Source organism: Mangifera indica, chromosome 3 (genome assembly GCF_011075055.1).
Source record: "Mangifera indica cultivar Alphonso chromosome 3, CATAS_Mindica_2.1, whole genome shotgun sequence".
In the NCBI taxonomy this organism is placed as follows: Eukaryota; Viridiplantae; Streptophyta; class Magnoliopsida; order Sapindales; family Anacardiaceae; genus Mangifera; species Mangifera indica.
The window spans coordinates 7,529,323-7,551,228 of NC_058139.1; the positions used below are offsets into that span (position 1 = coordinate 7,529,323).

Here is a 21,906-nt window from a genome sequence, read left to right on the forward strand (position 1 = left end):
CGGTGTGGAAAGAAGTATGGGTTTGACTTTAGATAACCCACTAGAATTTTGCCACGTATTAGACTTAAGCTCAAATAGTTTACACCCTTGGAAGAAAGTAGAAAAAATAATTAAAATATGTTAATTTTATTGAGGTTGAAACATATTTAATAAAATAATAAAAAATAATATAAATAATAAAAAAGAAATTATTATCATAATTTTTCATAATTGCTAACCAAACAAACACCCCATCAAGATATTCATTAATTATAAAATTGTTGTATGATGTTAATAAATGAAGAAGGATGTAAGAAAGCTTGATTTACGAATTGTTACACGTAACTTTGCCTCAATTCAAACATCTTTTTATGCTTAAAAATTGCTTACAACTCTAAAGCTGGGTGGTTGTAAGATACAGCAGCCCTCTGGCTATGATACTACAGTGTTTAAAGTCTCTCAAAAGTCTGACTCTATACAAAATCTGCATACATGAGCAGATGGTTCAAATGTTTAATAGTGAATGCCCTTTACATGAAGACTTGTCGTTTTCCTATTGTTGGGATTTCAAGCATTTATATGTCTAAACCTCTCAAAAAAAAAAAAAAAAAAAAAATTGAGGGTTAATCTGATATCAAAATTTCCCTTGTTTGAGGTTTTGTTTGTAAGAGTAGGTTCCGTGAAAGGGTTATGATTTCCAGTGATAGGATGAAGAACTTGGAACTTGATTGTTGTTATAGTTTGCAGGGGATTCATTTTGATACACCAAGTTTGCTCTTTGATGCCAAAACATTAATGAAGAGAGATGACTATGCACAATTATGGAAGGGATAACTAAGATTTCCATAAATTTCATGGATTTGAATATTAAAATATTGTTTAGCTTTGCTACATTTTCTTATCATTTTAAACTGCTTATTGCTAGCTCTGATTTAGTAAGATTTTTTCAATTCGGACCAATAGGATATGTATCATTAGCGTTCATAAATGATAGATGAAAATTTTAAGTGCTATAATTAAGTTAGAATCAGTGGCTATGATTGGGTAAATTGAATGAACAATAGAAACAATAACTGATAGCAACAGTTCTGAGCAGCTAGCTATGAGTAACCAAAATATACGGATATTAACAAACCTGAATTTTCGATGAAGTGGAAAACTATAAAAAACATCCTCATCTATTGCTCATGGTTCTATGATTCTTGTTCAGAAATTTGAAGATACACCATCTGGGTATAGCCATTAAATACAGAGTTCTCAAGCCTACCTAAACCAAGTCGCTGAAATAAACCAAAGCGGCCATCTTCAACGATTGGACTGGATGCACGAGCAGGATCATATCGTGTTTGGTGAGTAAGAGAAGGACCAGCCACTGGAGGGAGCTCCCAGTAAACATCTAAGATTGATTCAATAAATCGGCTGTTCTGAAAATGCTCCATATAGGAGATGGGCTTGTTGCTGTGGTTGAAGTTATCTCGCATCTCCCCTCTAACACCCCACCAAGTTTCATCTGGTCCACATAATTCTTCTACATCCACTGCCTTCTCCCAGAAGTTCTTCCTTCTTGATCTAATCCTTGCTTCGTCACTATCTCTAAAGCAGCTATGGCCACCTCCTGAATCAAAAACATGAAAGGTGGACCAAATTATTACATTACTTGAAAACTAACAATGTCCTTGCAGATGTAAGATTATATGGAACCAAATTCTTATCCAGTTAATATGTTTGTAAACAGCAAGAAGGAATCATTAGGAACTGCGAAGCAGAGAAACAAATAAATTAAAATCACTAAATATGTCTTAGTTGGATACTGTTGAGATCTCATATGATGGTAAAAGATAGAAAGAGAGATAAGCCCCAGTTTGAACAAGGAGGAAAAAGGGGCATGGCAATTCTATTACAATGTTGATGTCAAGGATTTGAAGGCACTTCAGACAAGGGAAAGCCAAGTAAAAATATAGGGCGCTATTCAGAAAGGACAAATAACACAGGCTTAAATTAAGACATAAGGGTAGAAACAGCAGCAAAAAAAGCAAAATCAGCCTATGTGATTCTTATTACAGAATCCAGGCATTCATGAGCAACTCATTAAATATTAAATAAGAAAGCAATAGCTTGCACCTTTTATATAAAACTGATCACATATCTGCCTCAAAGAATAATGGTCTCCAGTTCCAGTATCATAATTATCCTCAAAAACAAGATGCTGAAAGCCAACCTTCAGTGCCTGCTTTACTCTTCCATGAAAGGATGAATTTAGAGAAATCAGCATTAAGCAAACTACAAGCCCAATAGTATATAATAAGGAACAAAAAGTCTTTGTACAATCAAAATCAATGAGACTGTTAGTACCTTTTCAATTCATTTTGATGGTCATCAAAAAATATTAGGACTCGGCTGAGATTGGTTATACCATGCTGCTTCATCACACTCCCCCAATTTACACTACCAAAATCCACAAACTGTTTTCCAGCAAAATATGTGCAGTTTCCATCAACATAAGCAGGTCCCTTTCTTAGATACTTTGCAGGATGCCGGGGTGAAAGTGAAATGATTTTAGTTTCTGGCATTGCTTGTCGCAAAACCCAAGTTGAATGCCCCTTGAAAGCACCACTCTCGATCATTAGATCAGGTTTCAGCCATCGAGTAATGAACCAAAGCCCAAAGCTATGGTCAAAACCCATCCCATACATGTTGTTCTTAATTGGACGACTTTCATATATTGGTACAAACTCTTCCAAACCCTTGAGTAAATCCTTGGATGTCCATTCAACTGTCTTTCCCTGTTTCGATCTGCCTTTTGACAAGGACAAAAATTAAACAACATAGACCATAAGCAATTAAACACAGCATGCTCAAATTCAAACTCTGACAACATCAACTGATTAATTCAAACAGATTAAGACTTTTACTCGTTAAGTTTATATTCAACACAACTGAATCCCACATTTCATGTGAAAGCAAAAATCAGGTAGATAGCAGAAATTAAGAAAAACAAAGAAGCAAAAGAAAATTTCCAACTGGCACAAAAGAGTTCAAGACAATGGAGACACATTTAGCTGAACTTTAAAGATGATTGTAAATTAAAATGGTCTAAAGTTCAATAGACGATACCAAATTATATCCAGATCTAGTTCAGAAAACCATACACCATCTTATATCATGAATTTAGAATGTGAAAGAACAAAAATGAAAAACCACTGATCTACTTTTTTTGGCTGAAAAATTAAAGTACAAGATGAACTTAAACCAAATCCATAGACAGCTTCAAGATCTATGCATAAAATTATACAAGTAAATCTGCCAACCCCACATTCCCACTCACATTACCATTACAAACACCAGATAAAATCCCAGCCATAGAGATTTGAAATTAAACTAATAAACCGACAATGCATTTGGACACCTTAAAAATACCAAAACGCCAGATTACACTACACAAATATGAACCATCTTGAAATCTCAACACATTCATATTAAAAATTACAATGAATGCCGAAATATCCAAAAATAAAAAAAAGTGCCATTTAACTCCCATTATCAATCTAACATTAATTGCAACTTTAGAACTCTTAAGATGACAAAAAGTCATATCTTCGGCCCTGTGTGATCCATTATCAAATCAATTTAACAACAAACAAAATTTAAAACAAATGGCTACTTAAAGGAACCTAGACCTCTCTATATAATAGCCAACATTACTTAAAATTTTATAGTTTACACAATATTAACGGACGATAAAGCCATCTCTCAACATCCCAGTTTAAATAAGCCCATAAAATTCACAATCAAATCAAAATATCAACAACTAAATATTAGAACCACAAGAAAAATTAAATCAAAATCGTACTAAATTCAATTAACCCAGATCTGAAATCACACTAAAATCAAATTAAAAGTGATAGAGACAGACTTACACCAGGGAACGCCAAGATATCCGAAATCGGATTCCAACTCATCGGGTCGAAAGAGCCCGGGTCCGCCCCGAGAACGCGGATCGTACAGCGAAACACAAACAAGGCCACGAGAGTAGTGAAAGATCAAGGAGGCGACGAAGAGGAAGACGAGAAGAGAGAGGATGAGAGAGGGCGACACATTACCGATTCGTGAGAGGTACTTCGAGGCTAACAAGGAAAAGTGTTGGCGTTTGGTCTTGGAGTCGTCGACAGCTTCGAATGCGGCGTCGGAGGGTGAAGCGGCTAGGGTCTCCGTGTCAGCGGCGGGACGGCGGGAGGAGACGGAGCGGTCGTGCATTGTGGCGGTGGCGGTAGAATTGGGAGAGTGAGGGTGACGGAGTGTGGTGCTTGTGCTCATAGTTTGCGTGAGAGGGATTGTGGGAATGAGCAAGGCTGGGGTTTTGCACAAATATAAAAAAAATAATTATTTTTTTGGTTTTCTATTACTTATTTTTAATTCTTATTAATAAAAAGTAGAGATGACAAATGAGGGTCTTTTTGCAGTTTTTCAAACAGTATGGATCATTTGATCACATGGTGGGGGATAAGAATAAGATTTCAGAACGCTTGGTGTGGTTTTCAAACTCTGGACAAGGCCGCGTGTCAGAGGTTTTTGGTTATTCTTTACCGCTCATGGTGGTGGGGGTTTTGTATTATGTTCCAATCAGAATGATACAATATATTGTATCTTATATAAAAAAAATTTAATTTTTTTGTATCATATATCAAATATTATATTATATTATATGATATAATTTATAAATTAAAATATTAATAAAATAATAAAAATTATAATTAATATGTCATTATTTTAAAAAATATTATAAATACCTTTAAAATTTAAAATTTTTTTATATATATTTATATTATATCATCTTTTTATCTAAAAATGTATATTAATCTGTATTAATAAAATATATCATATCATACGATATATCTACTATATTATATTGATTTAACATATCTTAAAATATGTATTTTTTTATCATATTATATCATAAAATAAGTAAAATATACTATATAATAGTGATAATAATTATGGTCGCCACAAGTTCTTCAAAAGAGCAACCTTCCTTAAATACATCGGCATTTTGTCTTGTCTGTTAATTGTAGTAAATAGTGGAAGATATAAAATTTAAACGATTTCATTTGGTTAATGATATCATAGTGGTGTTGTTTTATGTTAATACTGGGTTTATCTTATTTGGGAGGATTTAAGGAGAGTGAATGGTGAGGGAAGGATCCTAGTTTTGACAATTAAGGCCTAAATTATTAATGAAGCTAAAGATTTTGGTAAGGTATTTTATGACCCAACTGCAGTAGCTCTCATCATAAATAAATTTCATTTCTAGAGAACGGAGGAGATGGAGATCAAACTTCCCCTACTTAATTTTGCTCCATAAATGATTCAATAACACCCACTTGTTATTCTAGAATTTACCAAAGAAAAACTCTACATATAAATGTGATTACACAAAAATGGACAGAAGTTGGAGTTTCATCAGTTTCTTGGTGGAGTCGGTAATGAAAGTTGCTCTTTCATAACTCCATTAATGCGCTTGAACATCTATTATCCCACTTTCTGATCTATACCCTTTTCTGAATTCATTAATTTTCGTTGTCCCACTTTGGATTTTCCCATCTGCCTACACTTTTGCCATAAAATGGGCTGCATATAATCAACCTAGGTGTACATATGACGACATTCAGCTGAAATAGTGAACACATCAAAGTAGCCATTGGGTTGCAAGACCGGCTGGGGAGAAATTTAGTTTATGCTTAATGTTGCAGAAGAAAGTTGTACAGTATTGTAGCTAAACTGTGTATTATAAGGAGTCAATGAAACTAGAATGGACAAATAATTGAGAGCATCTTCAGATGAAAGCTACAAATTGTTCCCAACTGAAAGAACTAAATGAATCATTGCATGTCTACATTACAGAGCTCTGCTAAGATCACAAACTTCATTTCTAGGCAATGGTTTTCTTCTAATGATAATCTTATCGCCGGTGCATTTGGAGACCATGACGGGGATTTTCATTAGCATAATGATGATCTTTCTTCAACAAACGATAAATGGTGTAGCATACTATACGTAAACCAACAAGAATTGCTATAATCACCAGAGTTGAAATAATATAGTCTTTAAGAGAATGAGAACGTTTGCACTCAATGAAAACCCCTAGACACACCATGGTTAAGCATCAACAACTTCAGTCATAAATGGAGAGGGATATAAGAATTCTCTTTGGTTCCTTGTTTATTTTACAAGTTTCTTCTTGTACTCTAGATAATCATGCTAACTTTAATTTTTATCTTTTCTAATCGTTTCTTCAGCAAGTATGACATAAAAATAATTCCTAGCTAGAATATATCTTAGTGCTTATGAAATTGTTTTTGCATGATGAATAACAAAATCAAATTATATCCTTGCTTATGGAGAGGGATATAAGAATTCTCTTTGGTTCCTTGTTTATTTTACAAGTTTCTTCTTGTATTCCAAATAATCATGCTAACTTTAATTCTTGTCTTTTCTGATCGTTTCTTCAGCAAGTATAGCATAAAAATAATTCCTAGCTAGAATATATTTTAGTACTTATGAAATTGCTTTTGCATGATGAATAACAAAATCAAATTATATCCTTACTTTATGCAGAAGAAGATCAGCATTTGCACATGACTGATCTCTTGGATTTTGGAGCTTTGTTGCTGTAAAGCTCATCACAGTCAGATTCAGCAAGAGCTGCAAAATGGACCATTCAAAGATTTGATTACTTTTCTCAGTCATGGAACTTAAACGAACTGCAGAAGAGTAGCATTGTTCATAAAAAGTACCATTTAATTAAGACCTATCACCACAGCAAGAAAATGCAGAAATTGGTGGGTTAGGATTGCCTCACTTGCCAATTGAGGTTATAAAAACCTTATTTTGAAGTAGCCATACCATAGAAATATCTCTTTGGGCTCAGCCCACAAAAAAGAGAGCAAACAAGAAATCTAGAAAGCATTATCCTTGTCGTGGGAGACTTAACCTGTGTTTCACATGCCTGAATTTAACCACCACCGAATTAATTTTAATTATATATTAAACTACAAATAGTTAAATGAGTCCAAAATAGTCCCAAATGCTTTGACCAAAAGCGATAATCACTCATTCTCAAGCTAAACAATGGAAGCACCATGATGAACTTGGACCTTGCATTAATTATTAAACAAACTGGTCCCAGTTGCACATCTTGCTTTCTTATTTATAAAAGAAATGTCATTGTTCAACAAGGGACAAAATGAATGGCAGCAAACACTAAGAATTATTTGCGACAACCAAATACCTTAATGTGTGACAATAATGTTGTATCATACCAACACTCTCTCATATCTTTTAGCATATACAACACACACATCAAATCACTCCTCTTACCTCACCTAATTTCAATGCTTTTTAAGTAGTTTGTTTATGGTCATGTTCAAGACAAGAGGCAAACCAAAGTTAGGTAAATGTAAAGTGCTTCAAGAGTGAACCTTAAATTAAGGGAAATGAAAATATATTGAAGATTGTAAGCACAATGGCTTGTGAGAAGGTAGCTCTAAAAATATGGAGTAGGGCAAAACATGTGATGCTCAATTTTCATGAAATGAACACTAGACCAACTATTATCATTCAAAATGATAAATTCTAGATTTCTTTTAATCGTGGAGTGATACATTGCTATATATTTTTAATAAAACTAAGCATACACTCTAAATATACAAAATGAATATACATATAATTAAAATTAGATTTGAATCAAGTCAAGTTCGCTTTAACTCGAGTTCAGCTCGCTTCAATGGAGCCAAGCTTGAGCTCAAGTTCACTGAGTTTGTTTCAAAGGATCTAAGCAAGAGTTTGAGATAGTTAAGCTCGAATCGAATTTTGAATTTGAATTGATACTAAAATGATAGCGTTTTGATGTATATTGGTTAAAACAACATCGTTTTAATTAATTTATATCAAATTTTTTAGGCTTACAAGTTTTACAAATAAAACACTTCTAAAGCTTGAGTTTGAAAATATTGAACTATCAGGCTTGAGATCGAGTTTAAAAAAAATCAGTTTGAATCTAATCTTACAGATAATATGTCATCATATGATTAAATTATTTTAAATTAAGGATAAAGTAACACATAATTAAATGATTATATATCATCTATGTACCTATTTTATATACTCAAAATATGTATACGTAATATCACTAACATTATAATATTGAGATTTACTTGAATTAGGTAGGTTTAATAACATGATTTAAACTAAATTATAAGTGTAACCATTGAAATTTGAAGTGTTCTTGGTAAACTTATCTCAAAAAAATAAATAAATCAAATCCCATTTAAAATTAGCCAACAAACAGCCCATAAATTGCTCAACATTCCTTGTTAAGTTGTTATCATCTAAAATTAGGCGGCCACCCACCTCCCTAATAATTCAGTAAACTGAACTGAAACCCAAACCAATCTTATCCGCACAAATTTCAAATCTAAAGGTCGGCGCTATGAGTGGCCCAAAATGATTCATCACAGTTTGGCATGATAATTTAGGTCTTCACAAATGGACCCATCACTCTCACATTGCTCACATGGGATTGTCATTGATGAGCATCCAGACATTTCCATTAAAGCTTGCTTGTGACAGCTACAACGAGCTTGATTTGATTGAACTTGCATTGCATTGACGAATATACTTTACCTCTCTTCCTTTATTCCTTTTCTATCCTACTTATGCATGAGTTTATATGATGTAACTTCCATAATAAAAGGATACATCCATGACTCTGGGATCTCTCATGCACTTTCAAAATAAATAACTATGTATTATGATCCTCATGACCATATTTAATATACACCACCTTATCCTAAAAACCATATAATAAAATTATCTTTATGGTATCTCTCTCTATATATTTGTGTGTGTGACATAGCCAAGCCATTTGTGCTCTACCTCTACAAAATTTTCCCTTCTTCATCGTCTTTCTGAATCTCTATCCATCATCAATGGCCATCGCCTTTGGACGCTTTGATGATTCCTTCAGTTTAGGCTCTGTCAAAGCCTATCTCGCTGAGTTTATCTCAACCCTGCTCTTTGTTTTTGCCGGCGTTGGCTCTGTTATCGCTTACAGTAATTAACTTAATTAATTCTGCCTTCTTTCTTCTTCTGCGTGCATGATTTTCTAAACCTAGATTGAAGTTTCTGGTTTTGTTTTCTAATCTTTTAATTTTTGTGTGTGTGTGATTGGGGTGATAGACAAGTTGACATCAGATGCGGCTCTTGATCCTGAAGGGTTAGTTGCGATTGCTATCTGCCATGGCTTTGCTCTCTTTGTTGCAGTCTCAGTTGGCGCCAACATCTCTGGTGGCCATGTCAACCCAGCTGTCACCTTCGGATTGGCTCTCGGCGGCCAAATCACCATCCTCACTGGCATCTTCTACTGGATTGCTCAGCTTCTCGGGTCCATTGTTGCCTGCTACCTCCTCAAAGCCGTCACAGGTGGCCTGGTATGCTTCAAAATCTCACTGACAGGACACGTGTCAAATACCAAAACTAGCTTCACGAGTTTCCATCAACTAGGTCTACGATTCTGTTAGTTATAAATGAAATGACAAAAACGACCTCCTATCACAATATAAAAATTCATAACCCTTAATTATAATAATAATACTATACATTAGAGATGATTAAGTAATAATCAACTTGGATTTTTTTACTTCTTTTGCAGCCGGTTCCCATCCACAGTGTGGCAGCAGGAGTTGGAGCCATAGAAGGAGTAGTAATGGAGATCATCATCACATTTGCTCTAGTTTACACCGTTTATGCCACCGCAGCTGACCCCAAGAAGGGTTCATTGGGCACAATTGCACCCATTGCCATAGGTTTTATTGTTGGTGCCAACATCTTGGCCGCTGGGCCCTTCTCCGGTGGGTCGATGAACCCAGCCCGCTCCTTCGGGCCTGCAGTGGCCAGCGGCGACTTCCATGACAACTGGATCTATTGGGCTGGGCCTCTCATCGGCGGTGGGCTAGCTGGGCTGATCTATGGCAATGTGTTCATGCAATCCGAACATGTGCCATTGTCCAATGATTTCTAAGTTGGTTTGACTGTTTTTGTAATAAAGGAAAGAAATGCAAGCTTTTGGCTTTCTTTCTTTTTCTTTTATTTTAACATTGTTTTTTTCTTATTGTAAAGTGCTGTTGAGGTCCATTATTTGCTTAAATTATTGTGAGAATGGATTGAATTGGAGATATCTATGCCACTTTTCTTATCTTGTCTCTATATACTTGTTTGTTTGTTTATTTTTTATGCATAGGATAACCTTTTTATATTGAATTAATATTTAATGGTGAAAAATTAATTTAAAAATAATAAAGCTAGGTGATTTATTATTGACGTCTAATATTAAAAAGCAAAATTTTAGTTAGACTTTTTCCCCACATATGATTGATATGATAGCACACACTTGGTAATCTTTTATTTAATTGACGTTAAAATAATAAAATAATTTACATAACAATAAGAAATTAAAAAATACCCTTTTTTTTTTAGTAAGAATCCAAATTTTGAAAAAAAAAATTAAGATTCATAATATAAGTAACTTACTCAATCTGTTAATATGAGACAAATTCAAGACATTGATGTCCTAACAATGTTTATAATAATACTTTAATGGGATGTTTGCATTTATTATTTCAAATATATATATATATATATATATATATATATATATAGTAGAAGAACAATGTCCTTGCTCGCATACAACGGTCATTCCAAACGTTGTAGAGAGTAGAATGACCATTCTATAGATTTTGTTATTACTTATTCTAAAATCATTGTAATCATTCCACAGAGGAACGAAATTATTCCAGTGATGTCAATTCATGAGAAGTAGGAAGGATAAGGAGAACGAGTTTCGAACGTTCTGGCACAGAAGAAAATGCACAAGGTGTAGAGAAATGCAAGCAACTAACATGAATGAGGAAGAATGACAGGAAGAGGAAGTTGTCGCCTTCGCTATTATTTTGATTTGTTTGATGTTGTCGGATTCGCAGAAGCCAACATCAACTTCAAAATCTCAAAGGCCGGCTGGAGATAAACACTAAGCAATCGATATTCACCTTCAGTCAACCGCAAGGCCTTCATTGCATTTCATTAATATTTATTCTAACTCTTTTGCCTCGACGTTTACGCTTCTCACTCCATTTCTACTCTTTTCTCTTCAACTCTTTCATCTTCCTCTTCTTTTTCACTCTTCTTCTTCCATGGTGTCCTGCTTCTCTCTCTGCAACTTCCCCCACTTTAACTACTCGTAAGCTCCCTCTTTTTCTCTATTGATGTTTTTGCAACACCAGTTTAACGTAATTATTTTTATGTTGCTTGTGAAGATTTTGTTTCTTAGTATGCATAAGTTTAGTTGATTTGGTTTGTGGCAATCTCAATTTTGATTATTTAATTGCTTAGAAATGAGGGTAGCGACTGATTGTATTTGAACAGACAAGTCTTGAACTCAGATGGGGGAGTTTATTTCTAGATTGGTGTAATTGTAAAATTCTCATTTTCATTTATGGATATTTCAGTTGTAGTGGAAAATCTTATCAGGGCTTTCTTTGAGTTATGTATGGTTAAGAGTTAAGAGATAAAGTTTAATTTTTGAAAAAAAGCATTCAAGTATTGGAAGAAAAAGTTTACTCTTTTTTCTGGTTATTCCTTGGAAATTAATTTATTTTTTATGTTACGGATTCTCCCATTATAGAAGTTTGTCATTGGATTGGTTGCATTCGGTTATTGCAGACAATGTTTTGGGTTAGATACCAGGCGAACAATAAACATGAATGCATTCTACTCATCAAAGAGTAACCTTTCACATGATTTTTTAATGAAGTGCCATAGTTCTGCAAGTCGTGTATCGTTGAGGGCATTAATTTCTACCTCTGCTTCAAAGCAAACCAGTAGTGAGAATGTGGTTCCTACGGCTAAAACTGAAGGTCATGAAATGGAATTTAGTCGGGTGAATTGCCTTGTTTGGCTATTGCATGAATCCGCCAGGAGCTTTTCGCTTGCTGTTGAGTCACTTGGATTGGCCAGAAGCGGTACTGAGCTTGCAATGGCTTGGAATGGGAAGGATGTGAACGAATGGCGTAAACGTATTGCTTATAGAGTATGCACACACTATTGCCAGATTAACATGTTTTTTTTTTACCAGAAACATGGTCCCAAGAATTATATATGTTTATGTAACTGATTTTGATATTTTCACTTGAATGATTCAGACTCGTAATAATAATGGATGCGTACAATGGCATGTTTCTGCTCATACTTTAATTATTTTCCTTGAACAAATATTACGGTGAATTCTAAGTTGAGTGGGGATGGAACATTCTTTGTGAATTATTAGAAGACATGAGAAAATGAACAAGAATCTTTGACTCGTATGGCTCTTCAGGTAGCAATTTATGCTTTGTTAAAAGTGGCCATTGAAGTGGAGATGTTGCTCTCTCATTATCGTCACAACAATGCAGCTCCTGTTAATGACATGTAAGTGCTTAAACACCACCACCAGAGAAAGATTAAATTTTTGAAACATCTTTACATGATTTTCAGAGTTGGTGTTCACTGTGCTATGAAATATTGATTCTACTGCTCAGATTTAAATAAAAATCATGAGAGTACACCAGGTCAATTGTTCTATGTCTTGAGTTTCATTATGCATTTATTGAAATGTCAATAAGATATGACATATATTTTCCAGCTTGGCCCCTGAGATAAATGCTATGGGAGAGTACATTGAAAGTCAATTGAGCATAAGGCATTCAGAATTGGTACAATGGTTTAGAATAGTGGAATTACCTCGTATTGAAGGATTTTTCAGTTCTCTATTAAAGAAGTGGTCTGTGGAATATGCAGGAAGGTTTGCTCAAAAACTTTTTCTTTTAGCATATGATTTATTGCTCCTAAATGCTGAACTCCTTTCCTATCAACAACATATGTTTGCATTGATATTCAAATAATTTATTGTTGTGCATGTGAGCTTATTTTCATTCTAGTGTATATCTTTTATTATATAATAGTAAGACTTTAATCTGAACACAAAAAATTTCAGTGGTGTTGCAGGGATTATTTTGGCGATAAGCTGCTGCGCTGCAGTAGGCAAACTGGGTCCTGAGCGCATTTCCTATCCCACATTTAGAATCTCAATTGAAGATGTATCAGTAGAGCTAATGAATATTTCATGTAGTTTTGTATCAGTGGACAGGCTGCATCACTTAGCAACTGAGGCCGGAATTGAACCTGACTTGCTATCTCACTTTGGTAAAAAGGTTTTTCTGGACAAAAACACTGAGGAACTTGAATTTTGGATTGGAGTAGCTCATAAGAAGCTGTCAGTTGCATTCTACAGAGAAGGCTTGCTTTGTGGGACCAAAAATTTACATGAAAAGGTTGGTTCTATATTCTTTACCCCCTAAATTTTGATCATCCTATATAATTAAGTATGTCTAAAGAATTATTTCTTATATTCCAAAACATAAGGACCTTGCTCAATGTTCCTGGTCAATTTGGTCTCCATTTTTCATGCATTTAGAATTTCTTGCTCGCATTGTTACATATGTTTACCAAAATTTGTGAGGTTGAATTTAGCCAAAAACTTTGATAGGTTCAGACAGATAGTTTGGCTACATTAGGACTTTTTGCATATCTGGGAAGGATGACTAGATTACTCTTATCAAGTAAAGGCATAAAGGATGTTGATGAGATGGTTAAGGACTTCCTCAGGTAAAATTTCCTCATACTTGGTTGGATCTAGATGTTTCAGCATATCAATATAATACAGATAAATAAGAGTTCAAATAATACTTTGCCTGAAGCTATCTGGAGTGTGGCATTCTTTTCATTTACCCAGACTTTTCTTCCATATCAGTGTATCAACAATTCATGGAGGTCAGTTCCTACAAATTTTGTCGAACTTGCATGATGTGAATCATCTTAAACTGCAAAAAAATTATCCTTACAGATAGTATCTGAGGAAATTGGCTGGCTTGACTTTTATGCTGCATTTCCTTCCTCGTGCCGTCGAGAGAGAAGGTTCAAGCATCATGCTATTCAAGCGGAGAAAGAAATTATTCTATCATATGTTTTCTCTGTTTGCTATGATGTGTTCTCCGGGTTTGCTCACTTCAATCGTTCTACTCAACAAACCTTAGATTCATATTCGCTAGCCTTCTTACTCCAAAGGTAGCGAGAAATATCTTCACTTTCATTAGATTGTCCTATTTTTTATGTGTAAAAAGTTTTTAATCGACTTCTACGATATGTTGGTGCTGTTAAATTTTCAGCCAAAGTCTGCTTACCATTTGTCTAGATGACTACTGGGCTGCATTTGATCGATCAAGGTGTGTTAAGGGTCTATAACTGTGTTTTCTGTGATAATTTATCCTGAATGAAAACAATGAGAGAAATGTATTTTAATTGCACTTGCGTTAATGTTCTGCAGTAATGGGCTGCTAAAGATTGCAGAAACAGGTCCCTCTGACCACATGCCTTCAGTTGGAACTAAAGGCACAACCAAGCTCTCTGCTCCACTTGAGGAAAAACAAAAGCACAATGAGTTGCTGACACACAGAAATATTGAGAATAAATCTCAACATCCATTGAATGTGAAAAAGGTATGGCTTCTGAATTATAACTCTTCAGGTGGGTTAGTGTTATATTAAGTTTCACCCAACCAGGCTCCTGACCATGTGGCGGTGTGTTAAAAGGGAAAATTAGAGTAACAGCAATTGGATTAGAACGGTGCCTCAAGGTATTTGGTGGACTCTTTTGTTTTCTCATAATGAGTTTGCAATTCCAGGCCAGGAGCTCAGCTGGGGCAGGTGCAATAGACTTTATGCAGGAAACCAGCAGTGGCAAAAGCAATGCAATGCAGGAGAGCTTAATACAGAAATACAGCATCAAGGTGATGTCAACTAGCTTAATAAGGATGTTGATTCCCTGCTTTTACTCAACAGGCAGAATTGTTATAAAATCTGACATTCAATTGACACTACACCAAACTGAATTGTGGAATAGGATGTATGGTTGGGTACTCAATTACTCCTTTTTGACATATCGATGTCTCTAGAGTTACTCCTGAAGCGGTTGTGTGGTTACAAGGTTACAATGAGAGAACGGAAGAAGTTGAAAAGAACCCTAAATGACATTGTTACACTCATCCCAATTACGATTATAATGCTACTTCCTGTAAGCTCTCATTTTATCCTCAAAACACATTTTATGCACATGAAGCACATAAAATGAAGATGCAAAGTTTGTAGAAGTAGCGTTAAAATTTTCTAGAGAGTTGACTGCATCTTCTTGTCCTACCTGTATCTAGGTATCAGCTGTAGGCCAGGCTGCAATGCTAGCAGCTATCAATAAGTATATGCCATCTATGGTAAATCTTGTTTTCTCTTCCACATATAAAGTTCTTTTCTTTCCCTCTCTATTTCTTTCTAATCTTTTTTTTTTTTTTAAACTATTGCTAGATCCCTTCTCCATATTCTTCTGAGCGGCTGAATGTTGTGAAACAATTAGAGAGAATTAAGAAGATGGAAGTTCAGTCATGGGGAAACCTGGAAGATCCTTCCACAATGTCTTAAGTGATTGTTCATACTAACCCTGTTGTCTGACAATTTTGTGCAATAGCTTCGTATTCTTTGCTATATGTACAAAATCTTGAAAAGTTCTTCACTTCACCTTCAAATTTTGCATATATTTTGATGCATAGATATACACAACGCCAAGAATCATTATGGAACTCTCTGTATTTACAGCTTGTCAAAGTTATTCTTGTTCATCAACACTTTGATTCAAATGAATTTGGAGATTCACTTATGATAAATGGATGTTGAGTCTCTAGCTTCAACCATATTGCACAAATAAATTCCTTTGGATAACAAATTTAGGGAACACCTATAAGAAATTGATCTATAGGTTCTGCAAGCTTGAGCTTTTTATGCAAAAATTTGGGCTGTTACGAACTCTTTTTATTGCTGAAGAATTTTCTTCTCATGTTGATGAATGGATTGGATTAAGTATTGACAAAGAGGTAGAAGAGCTACATTTATGTTTGAGCATAGTTAGTGATCCAGTAATGTACACTTTGCCTCAAAAAATCTTTTCTGCTTAGTTGATGACTACTTTCAAGCTAGTTGAATGTAAGTTGGTGAGTCTTGAAAATGCTTTAAAAAGCGAAGAGATAATCAAGAGGCTTACTAGTGAATGCCCTCGACATGAAAATTTGGTGTTCTCCCTTCGTTTGGGTTTCAGGCTCTTTTGTGTCTCAAAAGCTCTCAGAGTCAGATTATGGAAGTTCATATTTATAATATTATAAGTTCAAATTTGCTGCTCCATTAAGAGTTATGGAAGGCCAAAACGGCAATTAGGAAAGTTAGAATTTGGCGATGCCACTCGTAAAGATGAAGAGTTTCATTGCTTTATCTCAGGTTTTCCCTTCCTTTAAGATTTGTCTTTGAAATAGTGTTATTTGCTTGAAGGGATTAAGATTTCAAGTAAAGGAATTTCCAGGGAATTGGGGAATAGAAAAATGGAGTGTTAAAGTTCTGGTCACATCAAGTGTTGGCGACATTTTTTTTTAAGGATTCAATTTAATTGATGGTTCCTCGGAATTCTGCAGACATTTTTTTATGTTTTCCAAGAGGCTTGGTTTTGGACATGCCCAGTGTCTGTCTTTATCTTAAAAGACGACTTCCGATTACTTAAAATTGCTAATTTAACCTTTGCTAGTGTTAAATTTTACGGAATTTCAGAAAAAAAAATTGGTGCTAAATTGGTAATTTCTCCTTTTTTTTTGGAACTATAATATGTGAATCAAGGACAAATTTAATCGCATCAAATATTAACCAAAAAAATGACGACATCACAATTGAAAATAGAGGAATTTGTTAACGTGCGCTGGGAGGACCGACCAAACTCTCAAACTTAGGGCACAAACGACACGTCGGTGACTCACCCCGCAACGAAACTCACCTGTCTTTGATTCCCAAGACTGTCTATCACTTCGCCTCTAGATTCACCTCTCTTTCTCTCTAACCGAACAAACAAACCCTGATTTCAAGTTTTCAATCCATTACAGCGACAGCCCCTCAATTCACCTGTTAATCATTAATTCACTGTTTGTGGATCGATCTCGAAACCCCGTTGTTATTTTGTCACAAGTCTGGTGTATTGACTTTGATTGAATGAAAAGATATCGATTTGTGGGCAAAAGAGAAGGGTTTTTTTTGAGTATTTCATTGATTTTGAGTTCAAGATTTGATTGATCTTTGTGGGTTTTGAAATTCGAGGCTTTTGTTGGAGCTTGATTGGTTTTTGATCAAGTGGGTTTGTGAAATTGAATTGAGAGAATGGATTCGAGTCGAAGAGCTGTGGAATCGTATTGGAGATCGAGGATGATCGATGGTGCCACGACAGATGAAGACAAGGTGACGCCTGTGTATAAATTGGAAGAGATTTGTGAGCTTTTGAGATCAGCTCACGTTAGTATTGTTAAGGAGGTTTCTGGGTTTATCCTGAAGAGGCTTGAGCATAAGAGCCCCGTTGTTAAACAGAAGGTAATTGCTTTATGTTGTTTTTTGTTCCTGATTGTTCAAGTTGATGTATTGGAAGTAATGGTATTCATCATGCATCCCTTATTCGTTTTGTAATTTGCATGTGTATCGTTGTTGAATTCATTAAGATTGTTCAATTTGATGAGTTGGAAGTAATAGTGATCAACATGCATGCGTTGTTATTTGTCAATCTGTTGGTGAAGATTCCGTTCCATTTGTTAAATATGTTGCATCTTGTGGATTCAATTCTGCTTGGATTCCTAGTAATAGAACCGTGTGAGAATTGATTTTGGTAGTTATTTATGATGTCTGTTTTATTCTTCAGTGAATATCTTAATCCATGTGGACAACCAAGTAGAGTCTGAAGGGTAATAATTAAGTTTAGTTATGGCACGATGCTCATTCATTAAATTGAACTTAATATACATTTGTGATATTGCGATATTGTTGAATTTGTTAGTATTTTTTCTATTACTCGTGCTATCTTTATGAGCCCTTTTGGAGTGATGAACTTGTAGATTTGAATACCATGTTTATATATCATTATATGCTTAGATTGGAGATTTATGTTTATTTATATTGCTGAGATATTGCAGTTGACACCAATGGTTCTCCAATAATTTTGCAGGCATTGAGATTGATTAAATATGCAGTGGGAAAGTCTGGTGTGGAGTTCAGGAGGGAAATGCAAAGACATTCAGCGGTTGTTCGTCAGTTGTTTCATTACAAGGGACAGTTGGATCCACTTAAGGGGGATGCCCTAAATAAGGCTGTGCGGGACACTGCTCATGAAACTATATCTGCTATTTTCTCTGAAGAAAATAAGCCTGCCCCTGCACCTGCAGAAGATCTTAACAAGCGAATTCAAGGATTTGGGAATACCAACTTTGACATGCCACCAGAAGATAAGAAATCATTTTTTAGTGAGGTAGTAGGTATTGGAAGTGCATCTATCAAGCAGGGGATAACTAATTTCACTCAAGGTCATTCACTAAAAAAGAATGATAATGGAAGTTATAAAAGTCCAAATCTTCGAAGGTCATTGACAATTGAGAATGAATATCAAGACATATATGAACCGGTTGAATTACGCAATGAAACTCAAACTGGTTTTGGAATTTCAAAAGATGTGGCTGGACCTTGGAATCAAGAATCAAGAGTAATGAAGGAAGACAAGATAAATGGGGACTCCAGCACAAGTTATGCTGAGAGCAAAACTCGTGAAGAGAAGTTGTTGGAGAGCATTGTGACATCTGGTGGTGTACGCCTTCAACCGACTCGAGATGCCATTCAGGTTTTCCTTGTGGAGGCTGCAAAGTTGGATGCAGTGGCTTTGAGTCAAGCCCTTGAATCGAAGCTTCAGTCTCCATTGTGGCAGGTATGTGCTTTTAATTGATTTGTTGGTTGTAATATAAACTCCAGGTTGCCTCCTCCAACTCAAATAAAAAATATAAGAACATGCACTCACTCAGAATTCAAATTGATCTCTCTGCAATATTGTGTTCAAGTGTTTATTAATGTCATTGTCTCTAGATTTTTTTCGAGATCCATTGTAGAAGTTCTTTAATTTTCTGAATTTTCTTTTTCAGGTCCGAATGAAAGCTGTCTGTGTTCTTGAGTCAATTTTAAGGAGAAAAGATGATGGAAAATTTTTAATTATAGCTTCATACTTCAGCGAGAATAAAGATGCTGTGATTGGATGTTCAGAATCACCTCAAACTTCTCTGAGGGAAAAGGCTAATAAGGTAAACCTGGCTTCTCTTACTGATGATTGTGTGGTTCTTCAATTGGTCTCTTAGGGGAAAGAGGATATAAGATAAATAGTGTTTTCATATGAAGCTCCAAACTGAATTATCAAAGTTTCTGATGAGCATCATTAATCAACTTCTTTTTGAACATTTTATTTCTATATATTCTGATTTGTTATGGGCACATATAATCTTTCAATATAATTTGGAATAAGGAAAGAAAAGGAAAATATATCATCTGGATAAAGCAACTTTTTTATACCATTACGTGGACCAGACAAGTATTGGTGTCTTAGATAAGTTTACATTTTTTTCAAAATTTTAGGATGTTTTACAATGATATCCTTGATAATCTAGCTTTCGTAATGTATGTGATGCAATGTTTACAGTATTTATATATTCAAGTCTCCCAGGATCAGCAAGTTTTTGTTATGCTACAACACATGTAAACTAGTTTAATTACTGTGACAAGTAAAATTCTGGTTATTTTGTTAGGCTGCAACACCACTAGTGTATACATTATGAAGAATTGTCTTTGAATTAAATTGTGTATGACATAGTTAATATTAATATTGGTCTTTCCTAAACAGGTGCTGAGCCTTCTTGATGGAGAGCTGGCAGGACAGTTTGTAGGTGGTTCAGATAGGTCAGTGAAGGCTGAGACCCTTGCTGCTGTTCAGATGCCTGACCTAATAGACACAGGTTATTCAGATGATTACTATGGAACAGATAATTCTATGAAGAATCCAAGTGATAAAGGCATTGGGAAGCTGACATCTCCAGCCCCTTTAATTGATGATCTCTTTGGAGAGAGTTCAGGTGCTGCTGCGAGCACCGGTGAACAAAATAATGATGATGACCCGTTTGCAGATGTCTCATTTCACACTAATGAGGGTCGAGAGAATGCAGAAGATCTCTTTTCTGGTATGACTGTTGATGATAAGACATGTGTTAATGAAAATCTTGGCATAGCTGAAAAAAAGGAACCTGAACTATTTGATATCTTTGGCTTGAACTCTGAAGTTCTGCTAAAGCAAGAAAATCAGAAAAATGATGTTAATGACTTAATGGCTGGCTTATCCATTAAGGAAAACATGCCAAATTTAGAGCAGAAAGGAACTGCTTCTGTGGCACCATCTGAACATATCTTTTCAGATCTGAGCAGTAAATCTAGTTATCAGACCTCTGGCAATGTATTTAGCAACGCACTTGGTGCCCAAACAGCTGGGATGAGTGCAAATCCAGTGCTTCCCTTTGGTGCTATGCCATATAACATTCCTTCTGGCAGGATGTTCAATCCCACAATTGCTTCTCAACCAATTAATTATGGTGCCATGGGGAGTTTGTTTGCTCAGCAGCAGTTCCTTGCTACAATGTCAAACTTTCAACAGCTTGGTAACCTGAACACTCAAAATGCTGGTGGCAGTAATGCGATGGGAACTAATGGAAGCTATTCTTCACCACTTCCAGATGTATTCCAACCGAATTTTGCAGTTCCAACCCCTAGTCCAATGAACAATTCAAAGAAAGAGGAAACCAGAGCATTCGATTTTATCTCTGTAAGTTTATTCCGGGTTGTTGATTTTTCATTTTCAGTTTTTATACTAATCTCCTTTCTTGATGTTAAGTTTATAGTGTTAAAATTTGAGAGTTATTACTTATATATCTATTAAAGTTATAGTGATATTTATGGTGCTTGAGTATTTTTTTGAAGGCACAGAGTTGTAAAGCAAATTTTGGACATTATTTATCTGTCATTACCTAATATTATTTGTCAGGTTTATTTTGTAAATTTGATATATGTTGCAAGTCTACAGCAGTCGCACTGTATTTGAAATTACTATTTTCGCATTGCATATTTTAGATTTTCAATGCATTCTCTTGAGAAATTGAATCTTGCTTAAATAACCTCTTTAAGTTGTTTTCTGAAGTGATATGATAATCCATGATAATGTTGTGCATTGTGTCTGTCATGTAGGACCATCTTGCTGCAGCTCGTGATCCAAAGAGAGTTTCTTAAATTTTGGGGTAAACTTGTTACCGAAGAGGCGTATTTATACGTGAGTAGATCAAAAGCAAGTTGTTTATCTTAAATCCAAGATGTTTCTACATTTTTTTGCAATAATGGAGGTGTGGCTGAAAGTCCACAGAGTAGAATTAGCATATTTTTTGTTTGTACTTGAGTTCAAGAAAAAGAAGAATGAGAATTTCTGTGAAATTAGTTGTTTTATAGTTTGTTTTTGAATTTGTACACTGATTTCATGCTATTCCATTGTAATGAATCTGTAGAATGTTTTCTCCCCGCCTCTCTTTCATCTTTTTTCGTTTATTCCCAACATAAACACTAGTAATGTTAATCGTGTGATGAATGCATCTGGGATAGAATAGAATAGTCAATAATAAAAACATTTATCGTTGTTTATGTTGTTTGTCTTAACATATTGTAGCCTTGTGAAATTTGTCTTGTTAATGTAAACTGGCCAATAATGCATTGTCATTTATCAGCATATTAAAGCTGCCAAAGTTTGTAGCGGATGGCTCTGTTGAGCTCATTTCTGTAATGGGGTTTGATTGGCTTGTGACTCTAGAGCCCT

The 21,906-nt window shown here is 35.1% G+C and overlaps 4 protein-coding genes across 5 annotated transcripts; 3 read left to right on the forward strand and 1 right to left on the reverse strand.

Moving 5' to 3' along the window:
• Positions 1 to 1,053: 1,053 nt before the first annotated feature.
• On the reverse strand, positions 1,054 to 4,352 carry LOC123210249. Its single transcript, XM_044628497.1, has 4 exons — positions 3,897 to 4,352; positions 2,332 to 2,776; positions 2,101 to 2,216; positions 1,054 to 1,594 (listed from the first exon to the last, which is right to left on the reverse strand). Exons 1-4 carry the CDS (start codon positions 4,291 to 4,293, stop codon positions 1,173 to 1,175), a joined length of 1,380 nt encoding a protein of 459 aa, XP_044484432.1. The 5' UTR covers positions 4,294 to 4,352; the 3' UTR covers positions 1,054 to 1,172.
• Positions 4,353 to 8,679: 4,327 nt separating this feature from the next.
• LOC123210252 (aquaporin TIP2-1) lies at positions 8,680 to 10,228 on the forward strand. The gene is made up of 3 exons (XM_044628504.1): positions 8,680 to 9,087; positions 9,214 to 9,464; positions 9,686 to 10,228. The coding sequence occupies exons 1-3, from the start codon at positions 8,964 to 8,966 to the stop codon at positions 10,052 to 10,054; spliced, it is 744 nt and encodes a 247-aa protein (XP_044484439.1). The 5' UTR covers positions 8,680 to 8,963; the 3' UTR covers positions 10,055 to 10,228.
• A 488-nt stretch (positions 10,229 to 10,716) lies between these two features.
• Positions 10,717 to 15,835, forward strand: LOC123210833. 2 transcript variants are annotated; one of them, XM_044629321.1, is made up of 14 exons: positions 10,717 to 11,269; positions 11,752 to 12,118; positions 12,404 to 12,495; positions 12,710 to 12,868; positions 13,061 to 13,397; positions 13,613 to 13,731; positions 13,824 to 13,896; positions 13,970 to 14,190; positions 14,292 to 14,348; positions 14,450 to 14,621; positions 14,807 to 14,911; positions 15,025 to 15,195; positions 15,329 to 15,388; positions 15,480 to 15,835. In XM_044629321.1, the coding sequence occupies exons 1-14, from the start codon at positions 11,223 to 11,225 to the stop codon at positions 15,591 to 15,593; spliced, it is 2,094 nt and encodes a 697-aa protein (XP_044485256.1). In that variant the 5' UTR covers positions 10,717 to 11,222; the 3' UTR covers positions 15,594 to 15,835. The 2 variants fall into 2 exon arrangements, with proteins under 2 accessions (XP_044485256.1, XP_044485257.1); XM_044629322.1 differs by lacking the exon at positions 10,717 to 11,269 and having other exon boundaries at positions 11,993 to 12,118; positions 12,231 to 12,495.
• A 1,034-nt stretch (positions 15,836 to 16,869) lies between these two features.
• On the forward strand, positions 16,870 to 21,614 carry LOC123212418 (protein MODIFIED TRANSPORT TO THE VACUOLE 1). Its single transcript, XM_044631544.1, has 5 exons — positions 16,870 to 17,567; positions 18,193 to 18,942; positions 19,154 to 19,309; positions 19,903 to 20,871; positions 21,291 to 21,614. The coding sequence occupies exons 1-5, from the start codon at positions 17,361 to 17,363 to the stop codon at positions 21,330 to 21,332; spliced, it is 2,124 nt and encodes a 707-aa protein (XP_044487479.1). The 5' UTR covers positions 16,870 to 17,360; the 3' UTR covers positions 21,333 to 21,614.
• Positions 21,615 to 21,906: the final 292 nt, after the last annotated feature.